This window comes from Artemia franciscana, chromosome 4, assembly GCF_032884065.1.
Source record: "Artemia franciscana chromosome 4, ASM3288406v1, whole genome shotgun sequence".
Classification (NCBI taxonomy): domain Eukaryota; kingdom Metazoa; phylum Arthropoda; class Branchiopoda; order Anostraca; family Artemiidae; genus Artemia; species Artemia franciscana.
In genome coordinates, this window is record NC_088866.1 from 25,865,232 (window position 1) to 25,892,660 (window position 27,429).

The 27,429-nt window shown below is 34.6% G+C and overlaps 1 protein-coding gene across 1 annotated transcript; it reads left to right on the forward strand.

The window, feature by feature from the left end:
* Window positions 1-249: 249 nt before the first annotated feature.
* LOC136026213 (small nuclear ribonucleoprotein Sm D3-like) lies at window positions 250-24,668 on the forward strand. The gene is made up of 4 exons (XM_065702554.1): window positions 250-401; window positions 14,307-14,434; window positions 18,961-19,124; window positions 24,513-24,668. The coding sequence occupies exons 1-4, from the start codon at window positions 378-380 to the stop codon at window positions 24,587-24,589; spliced, it is 393 nt and encodes a 130-aa protein (XP_065558626.1). The 5' UTR covers window positions 250-377; the 3' UTR covers window positions 24,590-24,668.
* Window positions 24,669-27,429: the final 2,761 nt, after the last annotated feature.

Sequence of the window (27,429 nt, forward strand, 5' to 3'; positions counted from 1 at the left end):
TCCGACCAGCAATATCTGCTCAAGCCAATGGGCTTGATCACCGGCCAAAAAAGACTGAGAATCAGAGCCTAATGTCGTATTTTTATAACGTGATCTAAAATTGACAATTTAGAATAAATATTCCAAGAACATTCTTTGTGTCAGTAGTCTGAGCTAGAGATTGCATGGGAGACCTCAGAGATTTTTCCTAGTATTCTTTCTTTAGTGACCTGTCTAGGGTTAATGGTTTAATTGCTATCAACACTCCCTAGCGAAAACTAGATTTTGATTTTGGTAATTCACCATAATCATCGTGCTGAACATATTAGAATTTTATTCTATCATACATTTCTGGAACTGAAATTCTGCTAAGTTGCTCCTATATTTGAAACTACGAAATGTCCATCGGTGTCCCTATCAAAGTTAGTATAAGTTTGAAACAATTCAATGTTAAATTTTGGTTCTAGTTGTAGGCCTAGCTTAACATTAGATCCCTTATTTTAATCTCTTCGATAGGCTTAGCTATTTTTCTGACAATATATCACACCTTCATTGTCCAATATAATTATGATGCGTAAAATTAAGGCCTAATAAATTTTTGGGGATGTCAGTCTACAATTTGGACTGTTGAGAAGGAAACCATCAGATTTTAGTGCAAGTTGGAAAAAATATTTACATTTACCATTTATAAAAGAGCTTCTTTTTACTTTACTCTTACCCCCCCTTAAGTTCAAAGATAGGTTTGTAGCCCAAATTATTTAGGCTTTTGTAATGCATTGCTCTTGTTTTTGGTAAATTCAGAGATGTTTCCATTGCTGAGGTAGAAATTAAGTTTACATAGCTTACCATCCAAGACAATGCTCTTTCTGAATAAAGTATGCCAATTGCTTTACTCAGAAATACAGTTTTAAGCCCTTTATGGATTTTCAAAGATTATACCTTTTTCCCTTAGCCTATTTTTTGCTGTAGAAAAGGGCTAAAATAGGCTGTTGTTACCTCCTCAGAAATAAGCCAAACACTAAATCATTCAAATAAATCCTTCTATCACTTCTGAAAGCACTTCTTCTTATTTTAACAAGTCCCACCTCTCCCTAATGAATAAATATATAACCCAAATTGTATATTCCAAATTTTTTTTTTCTATTTCTTGATTTTGAGGACATTGCCTCTTTGCTGTTAAATATATTTGAGGGAAGCAGTGATATGTATCAAAATGCATAGAAAATAGATGATACAGAGTTATTATTATTTTTTTTTAGCCTACATTGTTTCATTCTAAGGAGCAGTAATTGTAAACTAGACTGTTATCTTGGAAAGGAGCTAGTGCAGGAAAATGAAACTTCAGGAATGAGTCTACAGACCAAAGTAACCCCTTTTCAAGATAGCAAAAAGTGGATAAACTTGACCAACAGTCCTAGTTTACAATAACTCTTCCTTGGAAGGAAACACTAAAAAAAACAAAAAAAAAACATATTATCTATTTTGTATGCATTTTAAAAAACCTTAATTTTGGAAAAAAAAGGATTTGTTTTGCAATGATGTAATTTACTAACATAAAAATCTGCACTAATGCTATATTCATGAATTATGTCATGCATTTTCCTTATATGATTTCATTTATAGCATAAAAGATAATAATTTATGAGAATAAACATCATTAAGCTTACAGTTTTCAGTGCAACCAGCCATATAATGTCTGTAGGAAGATTTAAAAAACAAAAATCTGCAATTGTTTCAAATGATGGTTCTTTGGAATATCTTGAATTATCAAATATGATAAGACCAATAGAACAACCTGACCAAAACCCAATAAATGAAAATTTACAATTATTATAAATGATAATTCATGGAAGATAAAGAAATTTTTGTCCTACCACCTGAACAATTAACAAATCAACAACCTAGACTATCATGTAAGACTAGACCAATAAAGGCAGCTAAAGCAATGGGTATTGGTATTAATAATGGGTGAAAATCAACCACTTGGACCATTAAATGAAAACAAGAATTTACAAGTATTATAAATGATTATTTGTTTGAAGGAATAGAAGTTTGTCTTACCACCTGAACAATCCCTTCCCCAATAAGCATCTTTCTAAAAAAATTTATAGAATTTGGTCTGGCTCAGATGGGCTAAATTTCCAGGTGTTTTTATATCAGTTCCTTAATTCAAGAGGTTCATTTCCCTTGTCCCCTCTTTGCTGGTATTGTAATTTAAAAATGTAACAACTAACCATTGTCTATTTGAATTTAAAATGCTGACATCTGCACAGAATACACTGCAATGCAAACTGTTAAAGTTCTTCAAACACCACTGAATCTCATTATCAGCTAAAAGTCTATCTGACAGTACCTGCACACAGCTCAGAACTCACTGTTTATCCTCTTATATTTCAACTCATAGAATCAAAAGATTTACTGGAAAAAATCTGAGCAGATTCAAGATAAATAAGAAGCAACCAATTCAGTAGCTCTGTTCATCTCACAGAGTGAATCAAAAGGAATAGGGCTGAACAGTCTTGACTGAGAAACCCTCATTTGCTGAAACAGAAGAAGAAGAGGAAGAAGATTAACTACCTGGACCATCATGTAAGACTAGACCAATAAGGGTAGCTAAAGCAAGGTGCATTGGCAAATAGTCTTAAGTAATGAAAATCAAAACTGAAGAAGAAAGAAAAACAGTCTTACAAGATAAGCAACAGTAAGAATCAAACCATTTCAAAATTGAAAGCAATAATGATGATGGTTGGGTTCAGGATTTTGAAATAGATAAGGTAATTGATGCTTACTATGCCTTTGTTAAAGAAAATAAAGGTTTGGTGACATATATTTCATAATAACAAAAAGTAAGCTGAGGCAAAAGTCAAGACTCAATATTTTATAAAAGCTCCAAGCAATGAAATAGCTCTAAATAAAGACATTAGAGTTTATAAGGATGTTAGCCAAGAATTCCTAAGTATCTACTGCATTTTCTGTTATGGCATTTGCTTACAAAAACAGACAGGCTTTGTATTAGTTCAAGACTATATAGATAACTAAAGTTTCTATTGGATCCTCCTTTGTAGATGCAAAGCTTATTTATTGTGAAGAGTACCCCATTGATGACCCTGTTTTTTTGTCCCTGAATCAGAGAATGGTCAATTGATAAGCACTGATTTTGTTGTCCCTCAACATGCACACATTTGTGTGTTGTTTTCTTTGTTCTTTTTGTTGTATCTTTAAATGTTAATTGAGTAATTCCTATTTCAGTGTTCTGCTGTTTTCTTATATTTGTAAGTGTTTACAATATATTATTATTATTACTATGCAAATCAATTATTCCTAAGTCATATGTTCAGTGGGCATAGATTGTTCACAACTAAATATGATAAATTTGACAAATAGTAAATATTTTAGTATAGTTAATTAACTCCTTTCTTCATAATAAAAGGTATGTTTGCTGAGCCTTAAAATTTGCTTTAACTTTGTAAATAGATGGGATGTTATGAACAAAGGCAAAAGTGAGCAAAAAACTACAAATTAATTTCCTTTTACAAGACCAAAAAAAAAAAAAAAAAAACATTAAATGGCATGCTACTTCAACAAAACTACAAAAGTGAAAAACGAATGGATAAATGCAATGCAGTTAAATATCCTTGGAAATATGAATTAAGGATAAAAAAATCAGTGTCACTTTAGGGCCCATTTTAGGGCTTTAAACTGGATTTGCAAGTAAAATTATTATATTTGGAAAGAGTATAAAAAAGACATCAAGCAAAGTGTTCACTCAGTGCCTGCATTAGTAATGGAATCATGAAAATATTTACCAAATATTAGTGTTCTTGGGCTTGATGTATATAGGTTTGGACTACCATGCAAAAAATGAGATAGCAAAGTAGTAATACCACTTGCCAGTTTTCAAATTTGTTGGCAGATTTTTTTGTGAAAATAACATCTTTATATATAAGATTATGCTTAAAGAAAAGGTGTCAAAACACAAGTTGTGCTCTGCTGTACAAAGCGTGAGGTAGCATAGTAGCAATGCTACTTGGCAGTTTTCATGGCATAGCAAAATTTGTTGTCAGATTTTGTCTGAAAATACCTGCGCTTCTGCTATCCCTGAATTTTTGGGGGATTTCCCCAAAAATGTGTCTTCTCAAAAAAATTGGTTCCCTAAAAATCCTCTTTTGCTGAGGGTTCCCACCCCCTAGTGATTTATCACTAGCGACAATCTACTGGTAGTAACTGTTAATTTCACTTAACTTGATGTAAATTTTTTTCACTACTTTCCAAAGTTTTTGTCTCTATTATTTACCACACATCAAAAACCAGACATAGACCATTGAATTACTTACCTTTCTTCCCATGCTAGTAAAACCATAATGTTTTTAAGACTATACCATTTCATCAAAGATTTGTGACTTGTGTTAAATCTTGTGACTTGTGGTAAGGAATTTCATTTGAACATGCTTATGTTCAGTGTAATTCTGAGCATCAATGCAAAGAGGGTTATTTTGGGCAGCTGGACTTCAAGTTCAAATTTATTTTCTTTAGCTATTCAGTTTAAATTCCTTGCCATTCTGGCTCCTACAGCATGCAATCAGATTGAATCTGGCAATCATGTTCCAGTATCACGCCTGGATATTTTGATAATAAGTATTTACCTCCCAACAAATTACTGCAATGAAAGCTCTGATTCAAAGTATCCAAGTGCTTGCAAAATGTTTGCTGACTCATCAAGAAAGTGGAGAAGTCATCTGACTCATATGTTATAATCATTGGTGACTTTAATTGTGACTTTACAAACAAAACCCTCCCAAGGAGTCAATTGCTCTGGAGCTCCATTTCACCATTTTACTCTCTAGTTGAAAAAGATGAAAATTTTACTTATATAGGCACTAGTTCCTCAATGTTGAACCTTGATCATATTGTCTCTTCTTTTTCCTTGAACCAAGCCATAGTCTTGCATGAAGGCCTTTGCTCTGATCACCCTCTGATCTATGTATATATTGAGTGCATCAATGCTATCAAAACTTCTAACTTCAAAAAATGGTTCAATATCCAAGATTGGAGCTGCATAAATCACCAGTTATTTATGTTAGAGTGTGACCTGCTACTTAATAAAGTAAAGGTTCCATTCCATCTACTTAACCCCAACTATAGTTCTTATCTTAGTGAGTTTCAGATTGAAATTCAGATTACCAATTATCTTGCGGAAATGAATCACACAGTTTGATGTGCAGAACTTACTGCAGTTCCAACTAGATGTGTTCACAAAAAAACAAGTGGCTGATTGGTCGAAAAACTCAAATCTTGTTTCAGCTTGTGCATCAGCTAAGCTATGGCTCTGGAATGAATGTGATAGACCATGTTCTGGTGTAGTAAACAATTTGTATTTTAGAACAAAAAGAAAATTTGCAAGAGTTCTTAAGAACCACAAAATCATGCTGATACAAAAAAATGTAGACAATATAGTAAGTGATCCTTCTCTTTTATGGAAGTCTTAAAGGTTCCAAATAGACTTCTTGTTGTAATATTTCTGAAATTAAGTGAATTGAATATTATAAAACTGTATCTTGGCTAAATTCCAGTGGTCTACCTTCTCAATTACTCCTTCTGATGTAAAGTTCACTTTAAGAAAGATCAAGAAAAAAACATCCTCTAGTGTTGATCTCGTCTCTGCTAAACATTTTGAAAATGCTAGTGATTTGCTTGTGCAGCACCTCTTGCTGTTTTTCCAATTGTCAATTTCTACAGGTATGGTGCCACAACAGTTTTACATCTGCCAGATCACTCCTATTCCCAAAAAGGGAAAAAGTCATTATACTGCCCTATAACCATTTTGTGTATCTTGTTCAAAATTTTTGAGTCTGTTATTCTCAGAACCACCCAAATCAGGCACTCATACCTCCTACTGAGACTTCTTACCCTCCATTGGCTAAGGAGCATCCCAAGGTGGCTGAAGCTAGCCCATCCCTCAACAATCCTAAAACTAAGCCTAAATCTTGTTCTGAAAGAGTGGCAGCTTTTCCTAATATTTCTACTCAAGCCATAACTATGCAAGATAGAGTTGGACCTCATATTACTAATTTAATTAAATATGTTGCATCAGTGGACCTAATATTACAATCAAATATGGCTAAAGATAAAAAAGCCAGTATAACAAAAGAAATTGCAGAATACTACTTTTCCAATTCTATTTTCAATGAAATAGGAACAGAATTATCATCCATTCTCTCAAAATATCATGCATGTCACCTATTCAACCCTTCCTATGTTAACTAAGCTGCAGATCCTACAATGGAATTGCGTCTCTTTAAATTCAAATAAACTTGCTGATCTTATCCAATGTGCAAATGATAAGAGAATAGGAATTATTTGTCTACAAGAGACTAATCTTCATCAGTACAAGAAAATCAAAATGCCTGGGTACAAGTGCTACAGGAAGGATAGATCAACTAAAAGAAAGGGAGGGGGTGTGGCAATTTTTGTTCATGATTCAATCCAACACTCCCCTCAACCCTTAACTATCTACAGGGATGAAATAGATGTTGTAGGCATATTAATTACCTTAGCTAATGGTAACCATCTTGCCATAAAATCCTTTTATAATCCATGTGGGAGTAAGGACATCCAAAGTATCTTGGAAACAGAATTATCAGGTAATAATACCTTTATTTTTGGTGATTTTAATGCCCACAGTCCTCTCTGGGAACAATCAGCAGGTAGCAACAAAGCAGGAAGAGGAATAGAGTACATATTGTCCAATTTTCCTGACACCTTGATTTTCACTCCATTTGACTTTCAGACCAGGTATAATATTTCTTCTAACTCTTTCTCAACTATAGATTTGCTTCTAGGTCCTTCTTCATATTATGATTTAGTTCAGATGGTAAAGGTGTCGTCTCTCCAATCTGATCATTGTGCAATTCTTACATCATTTCAAGATTTATGCTACACTCCCAAACCCTACGTCCCTACATTTATCAACTCCAAAGGTAATTGGTCCCTTTTTCGTGAGATATTAAATGAAGTAGATTTTTCCTTTGTTTCTCCTAATTATGATATTAATGCCATTGAGTCTAATTTGAGATCAATCCTGCTGGAGTCAGCTAAATCGGCAATTCCAATGACTAGGGTACGTTTTTACAATGGCTCCAAAAGACCCAAGAATTGGTGGAATGATGAGTGTAGGGTTGCAGTTCTGGCAAAAAGAAAGGCTCGTAAAATGTTTCAAAAGCACCCATCTCAGTCAACAGCAATCTTTTATAAGCAGTCATGTGCTAAGGTGAAACTAATTTGTAGGAGAGCTAAACAGAGTACATGGCTGAATTTCAGCTCAAGTATCAGTTTTAGAACCCCAATTTCAAAGGTCCATAATTTCATTAGCCAACTAAATAGTGGAAAGCAGCCTAATGATGACCGTAGATATGATATCATTCAGGATGGATATCCAATTGTATCAGATAAAAAGAAAGCAGATCTGTTTACCAATGTTTTTAATAATGATTGCTCAGACTTTCATCCCAGCCGACCTCCTTTTTGTAATCTCCCTCTTACCTGTTCTTATAAGGGTACTCTGATGAAACCTTTTTCCCAAGATGAATTTTGTGTAGCACTTAATTCTCTTAACATCAAGTCTTCCCCAGGTTATGACGGTATTTATATGAAGTGGATTCTTGAGTCCCCAAAGGTGTTTCATACAGCCCTCTTAAGTCTTTATAATCTTATTTGGTCAAGTCAAAAGTTCCCAGATGCCTGGAAGATTGCTCAGGTATTCCCAGCTTTAAAACCTTCTTATTCATCTAATGATCTCAAGTCTTACCGTCCTATATCAGTATTACCTTCCTTTAGTAAAGTTCTGGAAAGGCTTGTCTTATCAAGAATTGAGTGGTTTTCTGAAGTCAACAATCTCTTTCCTAGTGAACAAACAGGTTTCAGAAAAGGACATAGCTCTTTAGATAACATTACCCGGCTAGAAACTGATGTTTGTAACTCCCTCAAAAAAAGACATGTCACAATGGCTGTTCTGTTTGACTGGTCGAATGCCTATGGAAATGTAGTCCACAATAAATTATTGGAAATCCTAATAAATCTTGACTTCCCATATCCTTTTATAAGTTTTATAAAGTCTTTTCTAACTGATAGATATTTTTACGTTCAAGTAAATCAGTCTAGAAGTGAGCAATGCCCCATTACAAGAGGACTTCCTCAAGGTGCAATATTGAGTCCTCTTCTATTCAACTTGTATGTTTCTGAATTTCAAGTATCTCATGCATCATTTGGCCTTTATGCAGATGATTTGATCATTTGGAAGTCAGGAAGGGATATTAGCCTTCTTCAAAGCCTTATTCAACATGATATAAGTCTAGTCCAGAGATTCTCTTTAGCATTTGGCTTTCCAATATCAATCAGTAAAACTAAAGCCATTATATTTACTAATGGTACTCTAGATCCTCCTAATCCACTGACAATTTTCTCAAGGGAGATCCCATATTGCAATTCAGTGAAGTTACTTGGTTTATTAATGGATTCTAAAATGCAGTGGCATGAACATATTAATTCTTTGAAATCTCTGATTATTCAGAGACTTTGTATTCTAAAAAGACTTGCTGGAAGTAAGTGGGGATGTCACCCAAAGATTATTTTGGATTTTTACAAATTATATATTCGTTCAAATATAGAATATGGGATTCAAATATTTTCAGCTCGTCCCCCATCCTCATTCAAAATCCTTGAATCTTTACAAAATTCTGCTATTCGAATAGCTTTGGGGGTGCATAAGCATACTCCTCTGTCAAAGTTAAGAACACTGTCGGGATTGGTGTCCCTAAGTGAAAGAGCATCTAGTCTAAGGATAAAGTATTTCTCGCAAATCCAGGCTTATGGAGCCAAGCATGCTGTATATGCACATACCTTTGCTGAGAAGTCAGCCTGTCCCAATGCCCATTCATCATGGAATCAGTTTCATCTGGAGGTCCCAAACTGGAATCAACATTCGCTTCATGCATATCCCTTTACTGAGTCCCCCCCATGGGAAATGAGTCCTCCAAGCTGTCAAGTAGAACTTATCTCTATTAGTAAAGATTTGATTCCTAATTATGAGATCCAGACTATTTTGGCTGAACACATCTCAAAGGCTTACCCCAACTATAGAAAAATATATACTGATGGATCCGTCCAGAGGGAAAGAGCTGGAGCAGGAGCATGTATCCCATCCCTGAATTTGAATATTTATTCTCCTCTCCCATTGAGATCTTCTATCCTGTCTGCTGAATTATGTGCCATCCGCCTGGCCTTGGATGCTCTTATAAATTATAACATTGAATCTGAAAATATACTCTGTCTCTCTGACTCTAAATCAGCATTATTACTGATCCAAAATATTAATAGAATTGCTAATGACAAAGATTTATATAATATTAGAAGACAGCTTCTTAATCTTAAGATCAAGGAAAATGAAGTTTATTTTCAACATGTTCCTAGTCATAAAGGTATAAAATATAATGATATGGCTGATTCTCTAGCAGCAAAGGCTTCCATGTTATCTCCTAGTCCTTCCTCTGACCTCAATTCACGAGATATTATCAGGCAAAGATCCAAAGTTAATCACAGTACATAAATGTTATCTCCATTTCATACAAGATTAAATACAGTGCTATATTACCGACTGAAATCAGGTGCCCTACTTCTAAATAGCTTGTTATTTAATTGGAAGCTACATCATTCCCCTTTATGCCGAATCTGCTTTTCAACAGAGGAAACAATCCAGCATATTTTATTTGATTGCCAGGCTCAGAGTGAGGAGACTGTTGCTCTTAAGCGTTTCTGCTCCTTGGCTAAGATTCCAAATACTTATACAGCTATCCTGGATTCTAACCTGCCATGGGAAATTGATCGTAAGATATTTAAGGCAGCAATTGATACCTTAAAGAAGAGAAATGTTGTTTAATAAGGATTAAAGCTTGAAGAAGTCAATTTTTAATGGGACGCAATTTATCCATAGTTTTTGATTGTGCAGAAGAGAGCGGGAATGAGTAGGAAGAGCCGTATTGGTACCGGCCGGCCTAGTGCCTTAAACTGCTGGGGACAGGTAGCTCAGGTACTCGCACTTCCCACAATCAATAATAGTTTATTATTGTTCATAATCGTATATATCCATTGTTTGCAGACTGGAGCAGAATAGCGCTTCCAGTAGCTAGTTTTTCTGAAGAAGAAGTCAAAGAGGTGAAAGGACTTGGTGTTAGTCCATATACCTCCCTACAATTTTTGGAACTGGAACTCAGTGAAACTTTTTATAAGTGTTATGCTTCTCTGCATCAGTTTGGTTTCCAGAAAGAGTTAAGTTGGGAACATGCTCTTTATGCCCTTTTTAATGTTCTAGCTGATGTGGAAGGATCTAGGGATTTACTTGTTCTTTGCACACTTGACATAGCTAGAGCATTTGATTCATATGTATTTGCCCAGATGTTGACAGGGTTATAAAAAGAGGGGTTGATCTTTCTGTTATTAATTGTCTCCATTATATGTGTAGTCATCTTAAAGCTAAAATAAAAGGAGGTACAGATCTTTTCAATATGTTGAAGGGTGTCAGACAGGGTGGTTTAACTTCTCCTGCTCTTTTTAATAACTTGGTTTCTGCTGATCATGCTCTGTTGAGTGCATGTGTATACATGGTGGAATCAATGTTTTTTTATTTACCTATGCTGATGATATTTTGAATCTAAGATGCACCTTTTTGGGAAGTAAGAGAGCTTTTCCTAAACTTGAGCATCAATATCAGCAAATCAATCTGGATTTTAATGTTGATAAAACTGTAGCAATTGCTTTCAATTTTAGGGTAACTCTGACATGCAACTTGAACTTTCTGGAACAACTATTCTGTTTTCTGATAGCCTTTTTTTTGTATGCCCATTGGAAGAAGTATTAAAGAAGCCATTAAGCTTGTAATTCAAAACCTCACTAAAATATTCAAATTGCATATGCTTTGCTTGCATTTAATATCACAAATCTTAGTTGGTTTCACGTTTCCAAACTTTACAACAGTCTAACTGTGCCCCATCTTCTTGCTATTTCCCCCATTCGGAATTTTTTTTTTTTCTGCTGCAAACAAAAAAAATATTGACCAAATCTGTTTTAAATTTGCCAAGTATCTGCTGCATCTGCCTCCTTGGACCAGTAATTCTTCTCCAGTACAAAAACTTAAATTGATTCTGCCTGCAAACATTATTGATAAAAGAGTGGAAGATTTCATATCCTCTGCTAGAAAACTCAACCACAAGTAGTCTTCCCTCTTTGTATAATATGTAGTTATGTTTGTGTTTGTTGATTGTGATCTCTCTTTTCATTGTTGTTTATTTTCTCTTTTTTTATTTTTTTTGTCTTACCTTATCACTAGGGCTACAAATTCTTTGTTTTGTTGACAGGCCAGAAATAAATTGATTGATTGATTGATATAAGTTAGATTGAAAAATTACTCTAAAATGAAAAATGGAAAGCATGGTAGCTATGCAGAGAGGGGTGGAGGAGATTTCATGATAAATTTGAGATATTTTCATTATTGAGCTATAAATTAGATGAACATACCACTTAAGACCTTTTTTATGCTCTTTCAAAATATAATCATTGTTTTACTCAAAAACTAAATAAGTCCTTTTAGATGATACCTTTTTCTCTTATTTTTGCAATTTAGTTTCAGTCTTATTTTCTTTTACTCTAGGTTTTGGGCATAATATATTAATCTTAAATACATAGTAATTAAATGTGTTTTAGATTAAAGGGTACTTCTATATGATACTGCCAGCACTCTAGTTTCTGCTATGTAAAACTCAAGAACAACCTGGTTTTATCTCTCTGTATCAAGACAAATTTTGCTTATGGTCATTGAAAAATAAGTGGCAAGTGACAGAATACATTAGAATTATATAATTTGGTCAATATATATTTGCACATTAATTAGGGCTGGGGGGTAGTTAAGTTTAGGTCAGGTTACCCCCACCCCATCCCTTAATGTGCAAATATATAGCTAGATGTTTCTAAGTAATTTGTTTCTATTGTTTCTAATGTATTATATTTTCAACATGTTTTGGTACTTTTCATTAGGATTAACCTAACTTCACTTCTTGTGTTTTGGCAGTATAATACATAAGTACCAATAAAAGGAATTGATCTATTTGTTGAATTTTGCTTTGTTTGGTGTGTAAAATTACGTACTTTTCTTTATTCCTTGAGAATTCTATTTTGCATATAATCTTTTATCTTCAATATATTCCCCTCATCATTGGTATACGGGCACCCTCCCCCTTATAGTATTGTTGGCGGGTATTTTTGCTTGATTGAGTGGTTCAACTGCAGTCTAGGATCTTTTTACACTTTAGGAAAGTTGTTAAGTAAGTAACTGAAATTTTACAGAATAGATATTCTGCTCAAATTAGGGCATTGGAAATTTTTTTAATATCTACCTCCTATCTGCACAACTTCTAATGCTTGAATAATTATTAACCCTGTTTGAAGGCTAATCTTGAGATAAAAACAATAGAATAAAAAAAAATTGTGTTAGAATTGGATTTCCATTCAAAACTTTTACTAAATACAATCTTCTCACCATAAAAATTGCAGCCCCTCCCATATGCCCCTCTTTATGAGACAAATCAAGATATAGATTATATTCAATTTGGATAATAGTTGAATAAAATAGAAGCAACCCCAAAACATGATTCATAAGAAATTGTATATTATAGCCAAAAGTAAAAATTCAGTTATTATTTCTGGAATGTTTTCTTGTAAAGTTTTATATTGTTTTCAGTTATTTTTGCACAAACGGTGGGTCTTTATTTCTTACTCTGCTACCTGACATCTGTGTTTGAAGATTGATCACATAGTTTGTGACAATGAACTGTAAGTAACTCAACCCAACAGGGACCAAAACTCAACAGATATGAAATCCAACAACCTGTTATGGATGATTTCCTAATAAAACGAATTTATGAACCTTCTCCATTCCATCCCTCACGGATTTCGGGCTGAAAGTTTGCTCCTCAACGTAATTAGTACTGCACATGTTACTTGTTGTAGATCCAATAATTTTTTGCTGGAAAATATATTTATATCAAATTATATGTAAATCGAAAATTTCTTGAAAATAAAAATCTGGGATTTCCACATTGACCTTAACAGAATTGTTCCTTAAATATCTATAAGAGATACAGAGTTTGAATAAATAATCCGATGCTATGCATGAGCCCAACATTGAATGATATAGATAAAAATTTTAATTTGGTCTTCAGATGGTTTGGGCTGAAAATTTGCTCCTCAAAAAACGTAATTAGGACTGCACATGTTACTTGTTGTAGATCCAATAATTTTTTGCTGAAAAATATATTTATATCAAAATATATGTAAATTAAAAATTTCTTGAAAACAAAAATCTGGGATTTCCACATTGACCTTTACAGAATTGTTCCTTAAATATCTATACGAGATACAGAGTTTGAATAAATAATCCGATGCTATGCATGAGCCCAACATTGAATGATACAGATACAAATTTTAATTTGGTCTTCAGATGGTTTGGGCTGAAAGTTTGCTCCTCAAAAAACGTAATTAGGACTGCACATGTTACTTGTTGTAGATCCAATAATTTTTTGCTGGAAAATATATTTATATCAAAATATATGTAAATCGAAAATTTATTGAAAACAAAAATCTGGGATTTCCACATTGACCTTTACAGAATTGTTCCTTAAATATCTATAAGAGATACAGAGTTTGAATAAATAATCCGATGCTATGCATGAGCCCAACATTGAATGATATGGATAAAAATTTTAATTTGGTCTTCTGATGGTTTTGTCTATACTATTTAACAGATTTAGAAAAACGGTTACCTTTTTTTCAGGAAACTTATTGGAAATTTTGCCAACTCTTATTTAATGTTACCAAAATATTGATTGCTGTTCACCATAAACAAATGGCTAGCAAACAACAGTTTTTGTTCCTTGCTACACTTGCATGCTCTAAAGCTTTGCAGTATTTTTAGGGTGCTGGTAGGTGATTCACTGATTATATCTAGTTTGGGGCAATAAAAAAAGGTAGTAATGTTGTTCACATGGAATTTATATGGTTTCCAAATATCCAGTCTGCTACCTTCACAACTGTATTTACTTCTTGAATTTTGCAGGCTGTATGTCAGTTTTCAGTCATTAAAGCAAAAATTATGTTTTAATGACCAATACATTACGTAAACGTAAGTGGCGTAAATTAGAAAAATATTTTGTAACAATTATTAGCCCAGTTCCATGAAGTTTTTAGTTATGGAGCATCTGTTCAAATTGGAATTTTTTTTTTAGGTTCTTCATGAGGCTGAAGGCCATATTGTGACTTGTGAGACAATAACTGGAGAAGTTTACAGAGGAAAGCTTATTGAAGCTGAGGACAACATGAATTGTCAAATGACGGATGTAACAGTGACATTTAGGTACAACCTCAAATATTGTCTGCTTCTGTTTTTCATTATTAATTATTTCCTTTTACATATTTATTTTTTCATTATTTCATTTTCATTACTTCATTTAGATTCATTAATTATTATCAATTGTTTTATTTTAGATATTCTCTTTTATTACAGTAAGTACCAGAATAAGTTGGCTTTCCAGTTTTCTGTTGCTGGGTTTATTTTAAGTTTTCTTTTGTCAATGTTGCACTTAGCCTATTACTGTTACCAATCACCACAACACAATGCCATCCAAGCCTAACAAAATGGCTCAAGGCCATGTCAGTTTCTTGGCTATATTTACCTCAGCTGTTACCACTCCTTAAGGTTCATTTGAGTCCCAAAATGAATTTTGTGTCCTTTTTTACCTACTGTAACTACTCAATATACAATTTTGCTACCCTAATTAGATAACATAAACTGACATCATTTTAGATTTGAAAAATCAGTTTGGGTAAAGGCTGTTATTCTAATAAACAAGTACAAAAACAATGAACAAATTTAGTAGTGATAGATAATTAATCTGAAGTGGAAAATAGGAATTTTTTAAGAATTGGTTCTGAAGTCAACAAAAATTTCTGGAATCTTAAAACAATGTAACAAAAAACTTCTGATTTTGACAGAAACTTCTTTCTTTAAATTTATTACTCAGACATAGCTATTGATTAAGCTAGCAAGACACCAACTGTAACTTTCTTTCAATGCCGTGGCTTTCAGGTCATTACTACTTTATGGGGAAATTAATAAGTACCATAATTTAATGGTAGTTTAGAAGATTAAGCCTTTTCTCTTATGTTTAAACAAAATTGCTGTTTTCTTTTTCATATTAATTCAAAAGCAGTGCTGATAATTTTGGTTAAGATTGATAATTTGTTTAGTTTTAAGAACATGCAAGTATTCTCAAAAAACCTATGAAATCTTTTTCTTTGCCCCTGCAGATACTAGAAAAGAAGTTTTTAGAGATTATAGCAGGTAGAAAAATTCTGACTGCTATTGGACCCGCTGTTTTGATGTAATGTATTAAAGGTAATTATTCGATGAAAAAACAAACAACTCTTCTCCTATTTTGGTAATCCGGATAGATATACACTTGATTGAAGTCTTGACCTTACCCGTCCTATGAATCGTCTGGAACAAGGAGTTGGATTAATGGGTATATCATGAAAATCTCTAGATTTTGCGAAGGAAAGGTCTGGGTCTGAATGGAACCCCTAGGACCTTAAACTGGAAGGTGCCAAAATACAAGAAATCTATAGGAATCTAGAATAAAGAATAATTATACAAGGCCAATAATTATGAAAATATGGCAAACATTATAGGGCATAGTGGACTGTGGAGGAACGAAGTTTACCTGCACGAAAAATTGTATAGCCTGATTTTTTTTTTTTTCTAGCTTAAAATTTAACACAGAAGAACCAATCAGACACAATTAAACTCTTTTTTTACTGGTTTGAAACCTACAGAGGAACCAATTAGATTTTTAAAAGGTAAAGCTATTTGGGTTTCCCTTTCTGACATATTGTTATCAATTGTCAGAACAATTATTGTTGAACAATTGAATTGGTTTATGAAATTATATCATATACTAATAAAATCAAAGCATGCCACCTGAGCTCAAAGCTCAAGCATGCCAAAGCTCAGCATCAAGCTACTTGAGGCCAACAAAACTACAAATGCCCCTTTTCCATCCCAATCCATTCAAAGTCTCCCTCTTTAGACCCTCCCAAGAAGCTCCCGTTTCTCTTAAGTCCTTTATCTTCCTTAAATCTTTGTGTGTAATTTGTAATTCTCTTTTAAAATAGGCAGTTTTAATTTTTATTATCAATACTAATTTGTGCTTTAAATACTTTGAATTTCAGTAAAAAGAAGCAAAATATCAAAGCTGAAATTTTATTTACCATCAAATGAAAATAATGGTCGCAGCAAAAGCTGTAACCTAGTAAAGAGAGAACAAAGTCCCGTAGTAACCAAAAGTCTAAAGTTTTTTTTTTCTGTATTGATGAAGCATTTTCGTGAATCGAAATTATTATTTCGATCAATCTTATAGTAAAATGTTATTTTGCAAACGAAGTTACAGGAATTTTGAAAAAAAGAGCCTGAAAGTCCTCGAAAATGGCGTGGGACTAAATCGAAAAATACATAATTGGAATGATAATTTTCGAAAACTCGAGGTCATATTTTCGAAAGACAGGGAACTTGCTGGCATGGCTCTGGAACTTCATACAGTGTTGTGTAAGGATTCATTTAAATGACAGTTTTTATGTTAAATCGCATTGTACAAACTTGACAACACCTTCATAAACTCCCATATGCCATCCAAAAAGTAAGCATGAAAGGGGCAATGTCATAACCTCCATGGCCAAAAGCCCTAAAATTGAGTTTTACAATTTTCCCTCTAGTATATTCTCGCTCCCATTCCTCAATTAAGTTTCATAATTCATTACTTGACTAGCAGAGGTAGAAGTTAACTGCAGTGTCACAGAGAGATGGCTCATTTTAAAGCTCTTGATTATAAATATGTGCTCTATGTGAATTTGTCTGGACAACTCCATCCTTAAGTGCCATATACCATCAAAAATTGCATTTTTGGGTGGAATTTTTAGAGTAGAAATGCTAAAAATATGTGTTTGAAAATCAATATCCAGAGGTTTTTAAACCCTACTTTTTAGTGCTACCCCAGTCAGCCCCTCTAGGAAACTAGTAAAGAGCAAGCTACTGCCCAAAAGTCTAAAAGTATATTTTAAAAAGACAGTGTCTTGTCAGGAAAATTGCCGTTTGTAGCTGATTCAGAAATGGTAAATATTGTTTTATTCAACACACCCATAGAGTAAAATTAGGTAAAGCTGGGGTAAAAGTTTGAATCGATTTGATACCACAAAGATAAGAAAGCTTTATATCTTCTTTGGATTTCATTTTCCAGTTTGTGAATTAAGGCCTTAAACTGTAGCTTGCAATTATCAAACTTAGAATTTTTCCTCGCATCTGTTTTTTGTTGTTTTTTTTTACGTTTTGTTTTGTCAACGGATTTTAGTCTCCTAAAATGTTGAAGCCCAAGAAGAAAAAATAACGATAGCGCTCTTTCTTCTGAGAAGTTCAGAATTTTTGGCAATAATGCAGCAGGAACAAAATGCAATAGTAATGACATACATTTTTGTAAATTATATTGCCTATGCATCTGAAACTCGTTTAATTTCTTTTAGTTTTCTAGAGTCTCTATATGTTATATGCGGGACGATATTTTATAAACAATGATAATTTTAACTTCAAATTCTCTTAAGATACTCTAGATAATATACCCTTGGACACAGTTTAACAAAATTGAATTAAAATCAAATAGTTATGGGCATCAAGCCATGGCTAATTGTAGAAAAGGCCAAGACAGATAGTCCAATTGAGTGAGAGGCAAATCTGGAATTAACCTGGTTATTAGGATTGTATAAAAATGATGTTAGTTATTTGTTAATTGATAAATTTATTTATTATCCATCCATGCGTCATTCCTAGGACAGAAGAACTAAGTTAGATAGGTTAAGCACTAATGGGTGGAGGGATAATAATTACACCAAAACAACACTCAATTGGGATGCTCTGAATACGGAATAGCACCTGGTCACACTAATGAACTTTGCATACAACTCAAGTTATCATTCTGGAGCTCTACAAGGAGAAATCCTTAGATTGCTCCTAGCTGCAATTTAAGGTAATTTAAAATCGCATATTTTAACGATTAAAATGACGCTGTCCATAGAGAAAATGTTCACTTATAAGCTTTACAGCTTCTTTATTTAAGTTGTAAAAAGTATAAAAAGTATCTCTTTAAGTATGGCGTCAAGGTACTTGTCTTGGTTGACCCAAAGTAACTTCAGTTAGTCTAAGGGTAAGAATCTTTCTTCTATTTTTTACTCTGGTTATTCCTTCCGAAAATAAAAACTTCAATTGGGAGTCTTGTTTTAAGAATCAACATTGGTTCGATTTTTACATGCCAGACATTTTTATTGTGCAAGATATGTTGTTGTGAGGTCCGAGGGTGTGTAAACGGGCTTAAAATAAAAATTTAAAAACGATTCGCAACATTCCCGAAAAATATTTATATTGGGGCGGGGGGTATGGTAGATCTTTATTTGGTTTTAACGTCATTTGTACTTTAAGCAAATCATAAATGTGGCTAAAGCATACACTGGGGGAGGGGATTGACTATTTTTTACATAAAAATAGTCAAAAGGCAGTGAAAATGTTGTAATCTGTAAGTAACTGGTAATTGAGTAATTCAAGGTTTCTCAGTTTTATTGTGCTATTTTGAATGAATGGTAAGAAGACAATTAATGCTGATGATCTATGGATGATGTAGCATCAATAAGTAAAGAAGTGAGTACTCTGTCTCTACCCTTTAAGATCTACACTACTCTAGTTCATTATGTTAAATTATGGTGGACACCCATGATGGTAGAACGATTAACGTTTCTTTCCGTATTTTTCCATGATGCTATAAATCATTGACGTTTTTTTTTCAGAGATGGAAGAGTTGGTCAAATGCAGAACATTTTTATTCGTGGTTCAAAGATTAAATTTCTTATTTTACCAGATATGCTTAAAAATGCTCCTATGTTCAAAACGCTGCAGAAAGGCAAAGCACAGGCGGTTCGAGGTAAAACAGCGATCTTACGTGCCTCAGCTGGTAAGTCATGCTTGATGTTTCAAAACCAAACTGTAGGCTAACTTTGTATTTACTATAGGTTATTGTTTATCATTTAATTTGATTAAGAGAATAGTTATCCCTCGTTTAGAGTGATAAAATTAATTGAAATTGACTAGATAAGCTCTAATGAATGGTAAGAAAATTTTTTAAACAAATATAATGCACTGATCCCACGAAGGATCCATGGCCTTAATAAGGGGGGGGGGGGGGGTGTGCACATACTATTTGAACTTTAACTCAAACATTAAATAAAGAAAGAGGGAAAGATTTCGGTGGTTGTCCAAAATTTATTCTGGTCTCTAGGCAAAAAATTGACCAGTGACCAATGTTCAAAAATCAATCAAAAACTTTTTTTTTAAATGTTGAAAGTGCCAAACGAGTGGAATTCTCTAGCTGAATTAGGAAGGGTATTCCATATAACATGACTCGGTACCAAAGGGTTGAAATCAGACCTTACTGGAAGAGCATGTGACATTGAATTGAATTGAATTTATTTATAACCCGTTATAATACACATGAAAAACGGAGTAAAATGTGAATAAAAGAAAAGAGGAAAAAGAAAATGAAATAAAAACTACACAAGAAACTTTTCAACACTTCACCTTACTTAAAAATAATTAAAACATACAAAAGCAAAACATTCATTGAAACAAAATAGCTCTCCATGGGTGCCGACCAATTCTACTATTATAAGCTTCTATGCTTTTTCTGATAGAAGCATTCGGGTCTATGATGCCGTATCTTTTAATGACCCAGGAGTTGCTTGACCATGGTGGAAGGGCAAGCAGGTATTTGGCATACCGGAAATAGATTCGCCGAAGCTCCTTCGTCTCGGTTATCGTAAACGTACGCCAAAAAGGTGCAAGGTATAAGAAGTTCGGGAGTGCAGAAGCATTGTAGAGTTTCGCTAGCAGTTTACGGTTGAGTCGAAGTTTGTTTGCTACCAAGCTTCCGTATGCAGCTGCTGTTCGACGTTGGAAATGAAGGATCAAGAGCCTTCTTGTTGCTTTAAGAGTGTCACCGATAGGAAGCCCTAAATATTTCATTTGTGATTTTGGAGAAACTGGCGCGCCGTCGAGATTAATAGTAAATCCTGCTCAAGTTTCAACCCAGTTGAACAGAACCACGTCCGATTTTTCTCTATTGAATGTAAGGTTAATCTTAGCATATTCTTTACTTAAAATAGCAAAATTTCTTTCGAACGACTGTACTGTTCCACTAGGGTTAAAAATATCATCTGCATAAGCGATAAGTGACACATCAATCCCTTTTAAAATACACGAAGGAACTGCGCTGGATTGGGGGTTCAGGATACATTTATTAAAGGCAACTGGAGAGGTAAGGGCACCCTGTCTGACACCTCGACGGACTGGAATAACGAAACGTGTTATGGTCCCATCAGGTAGTCTGATAACAACAGCAAGATGGTTATACATATCATATAAAGCACGAATGGCAGACGTGTCAACTCCCCGTTTATATAGCTCAAGGAGAATTTGTGCGTGAATCTGAGAGTCAAAAGCATGGCTTACATCATGACTCCCTAGGACGAGCGAATCACCAGACTTATCAGCATCTATAAGTATTGACGATAGTGCAGTAAGCGCGTGGGCACACCCTAGGCCTTTTTGGAAGCCAAACTGATATGGCGGCATGTAGCATTTATTTGTAAGTTCTGGCATTACGAGTGTTTCAAAAATCTTGCAGAAAGTAGTAGCAACTGTAATAGGCCGATATGAAGAACACTCATTCAGCGTTGTTATTTTTTTTTGGAACAGGAATAAGATGACCAGAAGAGAACGAGGTTGGAACTATTCCAGTTGTGAACACCATTTGGAACATGAGATCAAGGTGACAAAGTAGTAGGGGACTTCCAAGAAGAATGTGCTTAGCACAAATATTATCTGTACCCCTCGAAAAAGGTTTCTTAATTTTTTGCGCAGAATTCATAATATCAGACAGTGAAACAATAAACGTGGGTACAGTATTTTTTGACAGTATCCGATTGAGATCACATTTAAGGGGATATTCTACTTTGGAATCAAGTTCTGAAAACTCTTTCAAAAAATGCTGTTGCCAGGCCTCAGTAGAGATATGAGCTGACGGAGCGTTTCTTTCACTCTGGTTGCGGGTCAAACTTTTCCACAGAAGCGTCGGATTACTCATTATCTTTTCTGAAAAATCAGAACGAATAGCGGCTCTATGTTTTTGCAGTTCTTTGGAAAAATGGCGCTTTGTGGAAATCCGTATTTGGTTCACTATGCCGTTCTTGGGTCTCCCGCATTCTATCCATATGCCTAGCCAAAATTTGGCCTTCTGGCAGGCTTCAACAAGGGATGGGTTCCCGGACCAGCCCTTAACTTGTGACCCAGCACGGACTCTGGATCGAGGGACAAAGTGTGATTCTGCTTGTAGTAGCGCATGCGAAATAAGTGACGAGTACATATTTAGTTTTAGACGAATTTCAGACGTGGGAATAGGTACTGATGTTTGGAGCAAGTCAAAAGGTATTTTTATCTTCGAAAGTAGATTATCAAGCCAGTACTGATACTGAGTCAAATCGGTTTTACTCCATTCAATGATTGTTGTCCATTTTGAAGGTCGATTTGCGCGCATTCGATAAAATGGTGCACTGATTCGGAACGATAGCGGTAAATGGTCAGAAGCAAAAAATTCACGGAGCACATTTACTGTTAATGAGCTACTAAAAATACTACTAGACACAAGGACATGATCAAGGTTAGAAACTGATCCGGTAAGGTGGATGTACGTAAAGTCACCCGCTTTCGGTACAAGAGCACTTTCATTTGGAATCAGACTAAGCAGAAGAGCTGAACGCGAGCTTTCACTTTTGGATATATCACAATTAAAGTCCCCCAATAAAATCCAATGGAGATGAGAAGCACTAATTTTATTCATACATTTCCCCAGTTCTTTGCAGGCTAGAGCAAACTTCATTTCGGAGCAATCGTCTCTGTAGTCGGTGGGCAGGTACACATTTATTATAACAGTCTCGCCAACTCTAACTGCTAAGAAATGGTTGGAACTAGCGAACAATTCGGAGTTGATATGCCCACTTATTAGCGTGGCAAGTCCACCCGAGGGGCGCCCTCGTTTCTTAGGTTTTTTCGCTGGTACAAAATGGACCATGTGTGAGGGTAAGGCATTGAATATATTTCTACTGTCGTTAGACAGAAAGTGTTCTTGGAGATAAATAATTTCTTCGGTGAGGCAGAGCTGTTCAAGCACGGTAATTTTGGTACTAAGACTACCATTCATATTCCAGGAGACGAAACGCTTGTCAATATAAAATTCATTCATTTTGGGCGTTTGAGGTCATTAACTTCGCTGACTTGTTAGATATTTTGAGAGCTACAGAACTGATAATTTGACATCCAGTAAGGGTTCAGTTGCTGAACTACTTCTTTCTTGACTAGATTTTTGGCTTTATTATAAGTGTTGGAAAACCGTTTGAAAAAAGAAGGAAAAATAGACATTCATGTAATTGACCAATAAGAAACACGACTAAATTAAACTGTGAAAGAGTATTCTTTGAATCGGCGAAAGAAATATCTGTTTGGACTTTCTGAGGGCACTAAGGCTTCTGCATGCCTTCGTTTTAGTCAATATTGTGGTTAAGAGGTAAACTGTTGTCAACTCAGATAACAGTCTTGGTCAATCTGTGATATACTGTTAGAGCCTTTGGACAGATGGATTTCAGAAAGTCAAGGGTAAACCTGAGATACACGAAATAAACTAAAAACTAGACTTACAAACGCTTAGGGCAGCAACCTTTCATCAAACCAAAGTAAACTCTCGAACAGGTCCATTAGTTTTGTACTCACCTCAGTCTCCGTTCTCCCTGAAGTAACAGGGGTACTATTATCTGCAGAAGTTCCAGGAGAATCTAAAGGAAGTAAGCTATGATTATGGACACAAGAAAATATAGGATGGCACAGACACCATTGTCAAAATCTCGTAAAATTTGAGATTGTAAAAATCTCGAAGATTAAAGGTTCAGTATGACCATCTCCTTCAGATCTAGGCAACTTTTTTGCCTCTCTTAAATATCTCCGGGGAGTGATTTACAAAGTGTGTTTGACATACTGGAAACGACGTCAAAATTAAAGGGACGTCCAAGCGCAATAGTATGTTTCTTTTGAGTAATTTAGTCATCCAGCTCTAGATGAAAATCTTGATTTTACGCAATGCCATTGTTGAGCCATTTCATTGAATCATTCAGTCAACATTGTGTTTTTTCTCTGATGCCTTTCCTCTTCTGCTTCTCTTCTGTTGCGCGTGCGTTGTCAATAAGTGGTTGATTTCGGAGTTTTATTGTTTTACCGCCTTTTTTATTTAAAGTTCTAGAAATGATTTTTTGGTGGAGGTTTTGCGGTTAATGGTCTAACCTTTAATTGGTAAATATTTAACTATCATTCTTTGAGCGACTTCATTTTAATAATAGAGAAGTTACTCTCTCTCATTACTTGTTCTGAAATACTATTGTATGTGAAATTTTGAGTCACGTCGGTCTTCCTGTTCCCATGCCCCTCGCTGCCTTTAAGCTTTGAACATCCCTGAGTAGCCGCTATTGAAATATTAATACTTTTTCAAAGCTGCCAGGTAAAGTTGCTTCTCTCGTCCTTACGATTTAATTTATGAGTGAAACTTAACTTGTCACGGTGTTGCTAAATTAAGCAGCTGGATATTCTATATTTAGCTGTGTATCCTCTGCCACCTGAATCAAGGGCTCTCGTCCTGTTTTTGGGTCCCTGACGCAGCTAGGTTTTTCCTAAAACACTTCTTTTTATAAATTTATGATTGCAGGTAATATTATATCGTCTGCAGTAGACCTTTTCCCGTACTCCAAAAATAATTTATTACCGTTTGCGTACCTTGCTTGTAGATTGTGCGGAAAGTATATGTTTAAACATCCTTTCTATTATATTTTATTGTTATGATATTGGTGGTATATTTTTATTAATTTATTTCATCCTGTTATATTGTTTTTTTATATTATAATTTGTTATCGCTTACATCTATTTAATTTTGATTGGAAATTTGAGGTTAGTATTGCAATACTATTGCTATTTTGTTATCATTACGTTATCCTGTTATATATTATTTTTTTAACAATTATGAAAGCTCTTTGCTGAGCAATATGGGTCCCGGGGTTCTATCCCAGCTACGACAGGCTTGTTACTCATCCCTGGGAGAAAAAGAAACTGGCAACTGAAACGTTGACAATAATCAGCGCCGAGCTGGTCTGAACGGCCTGTATCTCGTCGAAAGTGTTAGATAGTAGTGTTAATATATATTTTTTATCTGTATTTTATGACATCTATTTACTTTGAGTCATCTTTTTAGCTGGAAGAGCTCGAGGTGGACGTGGTGTTAGGCAATTTATGCCTCAACGAGGAATGCCAATGGGTCAAAGAAGATAGTCATTTTTTGAACTCAGCTTATGTTTTTTACTTGATCCTTTTTGTATGATTACCTGAAAATTAAAATCATTCGTTTGTATTTGATAGAGTTTTAATTTTGCTCTTTTTAGGGGGGGGGGGACGTTTTGAATATAAGATTCGAGTGTTGTGTGCTATAGGTTGTTTTATCCTGATTCTCATGTAGCACATAAGGCTTTATATTGAGACTCTCTCTGAAACTTTAACGGGACCATTCGCGACAAGCCGTCTTTTTGGCAAAAAAGTAAAAAATAAACATTGAAGTCTTATGACCTTTAGTAATAGCAAAAAATATGACACAGTTCAACTCTATAGAGTTTGATCGTAGGCTACATTTTGATTTAAGTCAATCTCATTTATGCTTCGCGTTGAAAAAAAAATCCTAATATATTTCAATATAAACATTTTAGCCTAGCTGTCTTCATTGTATGACCTGAAAGAATAAGTGACAATGAAAAACTTAAATAGGTGATAACCATGCAAAAACAGTATATTAAGCTATGGGACCCTATACACATGTGCTGGTAGCGGGAGGATATTAGAAAGTCGGGTTTAAGGGTAGGTGTTGGCTATGCGTGACCATCAGGCTTTGGCCCTAAACACAAATCTCTGCACAACTAGCAGCGAATCGAGGTGATTCAGAATCAATCATGCCCTCTTTTACTATTAATTTTTTTTATATATTATCAATGGGAAACTTGCATAAGTGGCATCCTTGGCCAGGGGCTGATGGGGGTTTGTCAACCCATGAGATCTAGTTACTTGACTTTTGGATTATTTTTAACAAGATTCCAAATTTTGATCGGATACAGGCAACTAGTAGAACTTATAGACCTTGCCCCAGGGGTTGTCAACCCCAGAGGCATAGGGTTTTGCCTTTGGACAGAAAGAACTAGAAGTTTCAGTTTCCAAACGAATAAGCCGTCTCCAAAGCTAATACGACCACCCCTAAAGTGTTATCCAAATTCAAGGAGGGTAGAAACCCCCCCCCTAAATAATACCCCTAACTACAAATGGCATATGTTCAGGCGAGCTCCTTCCCCTTTTATGCCATGTCTCTTATAGTCAAGATAAAAGACAAAACCAACTGATTTCTTTTCAAATTTATTTCCACTTTCGTTTCGAGAAGCTAATAGTTAGCTTTGTAGGAAAAGCATTCAGTCCTGTTTTTACTTGAAGAAAAAGCATTATAACTGTCCAAAAAAACAAATTTTATCTTCATTGTGGCTTTTTCAGGCGAAGTCAACCGAGTGAAAACCTCTTTTCACTTACTAAATTCGATTTTTCTTGAAACAAAACCTTCAAAATATACTTATTAGCCTCTTGAGCCTTACAAAGCATCACATGAGACTAAAACTGGCTCAACTAAGTCCTTCCCTGTTTGCTGTGATTTAATCATCAAATATTTTTTTATTGTTGTTATGTTAATTTCACCGATTTAATTGAAAAATCTGGCTATAAAAATAAAAGAAGGGGCATTTAAATGCAGCATAAAAAACAAAAATAAAAAGGAGCGGCTACACTTTAGTTACAGCAATGGTAATAAGTTATATCCTAGCATGAGACAAAGGAAAGAAAAACAAACCAGAATATAAGAATAAATCAAATGAGGATTATTCACGTCCATTCTTTTATGACCAACAAAGCTTCAACTCCCATCACGTCAACTAAGTTCACAATAGAGTGCAGCAAAACCCAGGAGGCCTAAAAAAATCTGTTTTAAATCGTACAACAACAAGAAGCAGAATTGGCATTAATCGTACAGCCTACAAAATCGAAGAGAGTTTAGTTGGTTACAGCCTTACCCCTGGAACAAGCTTGAGATGCAAATCGTATATTTAGCCTCTTGCTCGTTTATCGAGGTTTACTTTAGAACCTTTTTTATCTTTCTACTTTATTGGAATTTATTTTAGATATGGAGCCATACAATCTTTCCACTGATCAGCCTAGAGTAAAAAATTATTTACCAATCAAGATCGTCTGCATGTTCAAGTGATAGATCTTGTTTCCAGAAGGTATACAAAAAATTATTTACCACTCAGACGAATATGCATTTTCCAGTGATAACTCCTGTTTCCAGGAGGTATACAAAAAACTATTTACCAATCAGAAGGTTCTGTATTTTTCAGTGATAACTCCTGTCTCCAGAAGGTATACAATCAGATGGTATACAAAAAATTATTTACCAATCAGAGGGGGGCTGCATTTTCCAGCGAAAAGTCCTGTTTCCAGAACGTATGTAAAAAATTTACCTATCAGAATGTCTGCATTTCTGGTGATAACTCCTGTTTCGAGAAGGTATACAACCAAAATGTATACAGCCAGAAGTTATACAAAAATTATTTACCAATCAGAATGGTGTGCATTTTCCAGCGATAGCTCCTATTTTAAGAAGGTATACAACAGTTTATTTAATAATCATGACGATCTCCATTTTCCAGTAATAACTCCTGTTTCCAGAACGTATACAACCTGCGAAAACGCTATTCTAAGTACAGCCTATATACAATTCTTTAACACTAGATATTTTATTTGAAAATACTACAAAACGTGTAGGCTGAATATGATGAATCTGAATGCTGGAGAGACTTTCCTAGACCCCATTTATAATGAACTTATTAATTCCGATCATTTTATATCCATCCACAAAGTTATATTTTACAATCTAATAGTCTCAGATAATACCCTACCTGGCAAGCAATTAGCCTTTAAGAATGCTTTACATAAAATGAAATAGTGAAATGTTAGTCAGTATTGTATTTTTATTTAGTTACCCTTTCGTCGTTGCATTGAAAGGGTCCTTAGATATTTAAAGCTTAGTT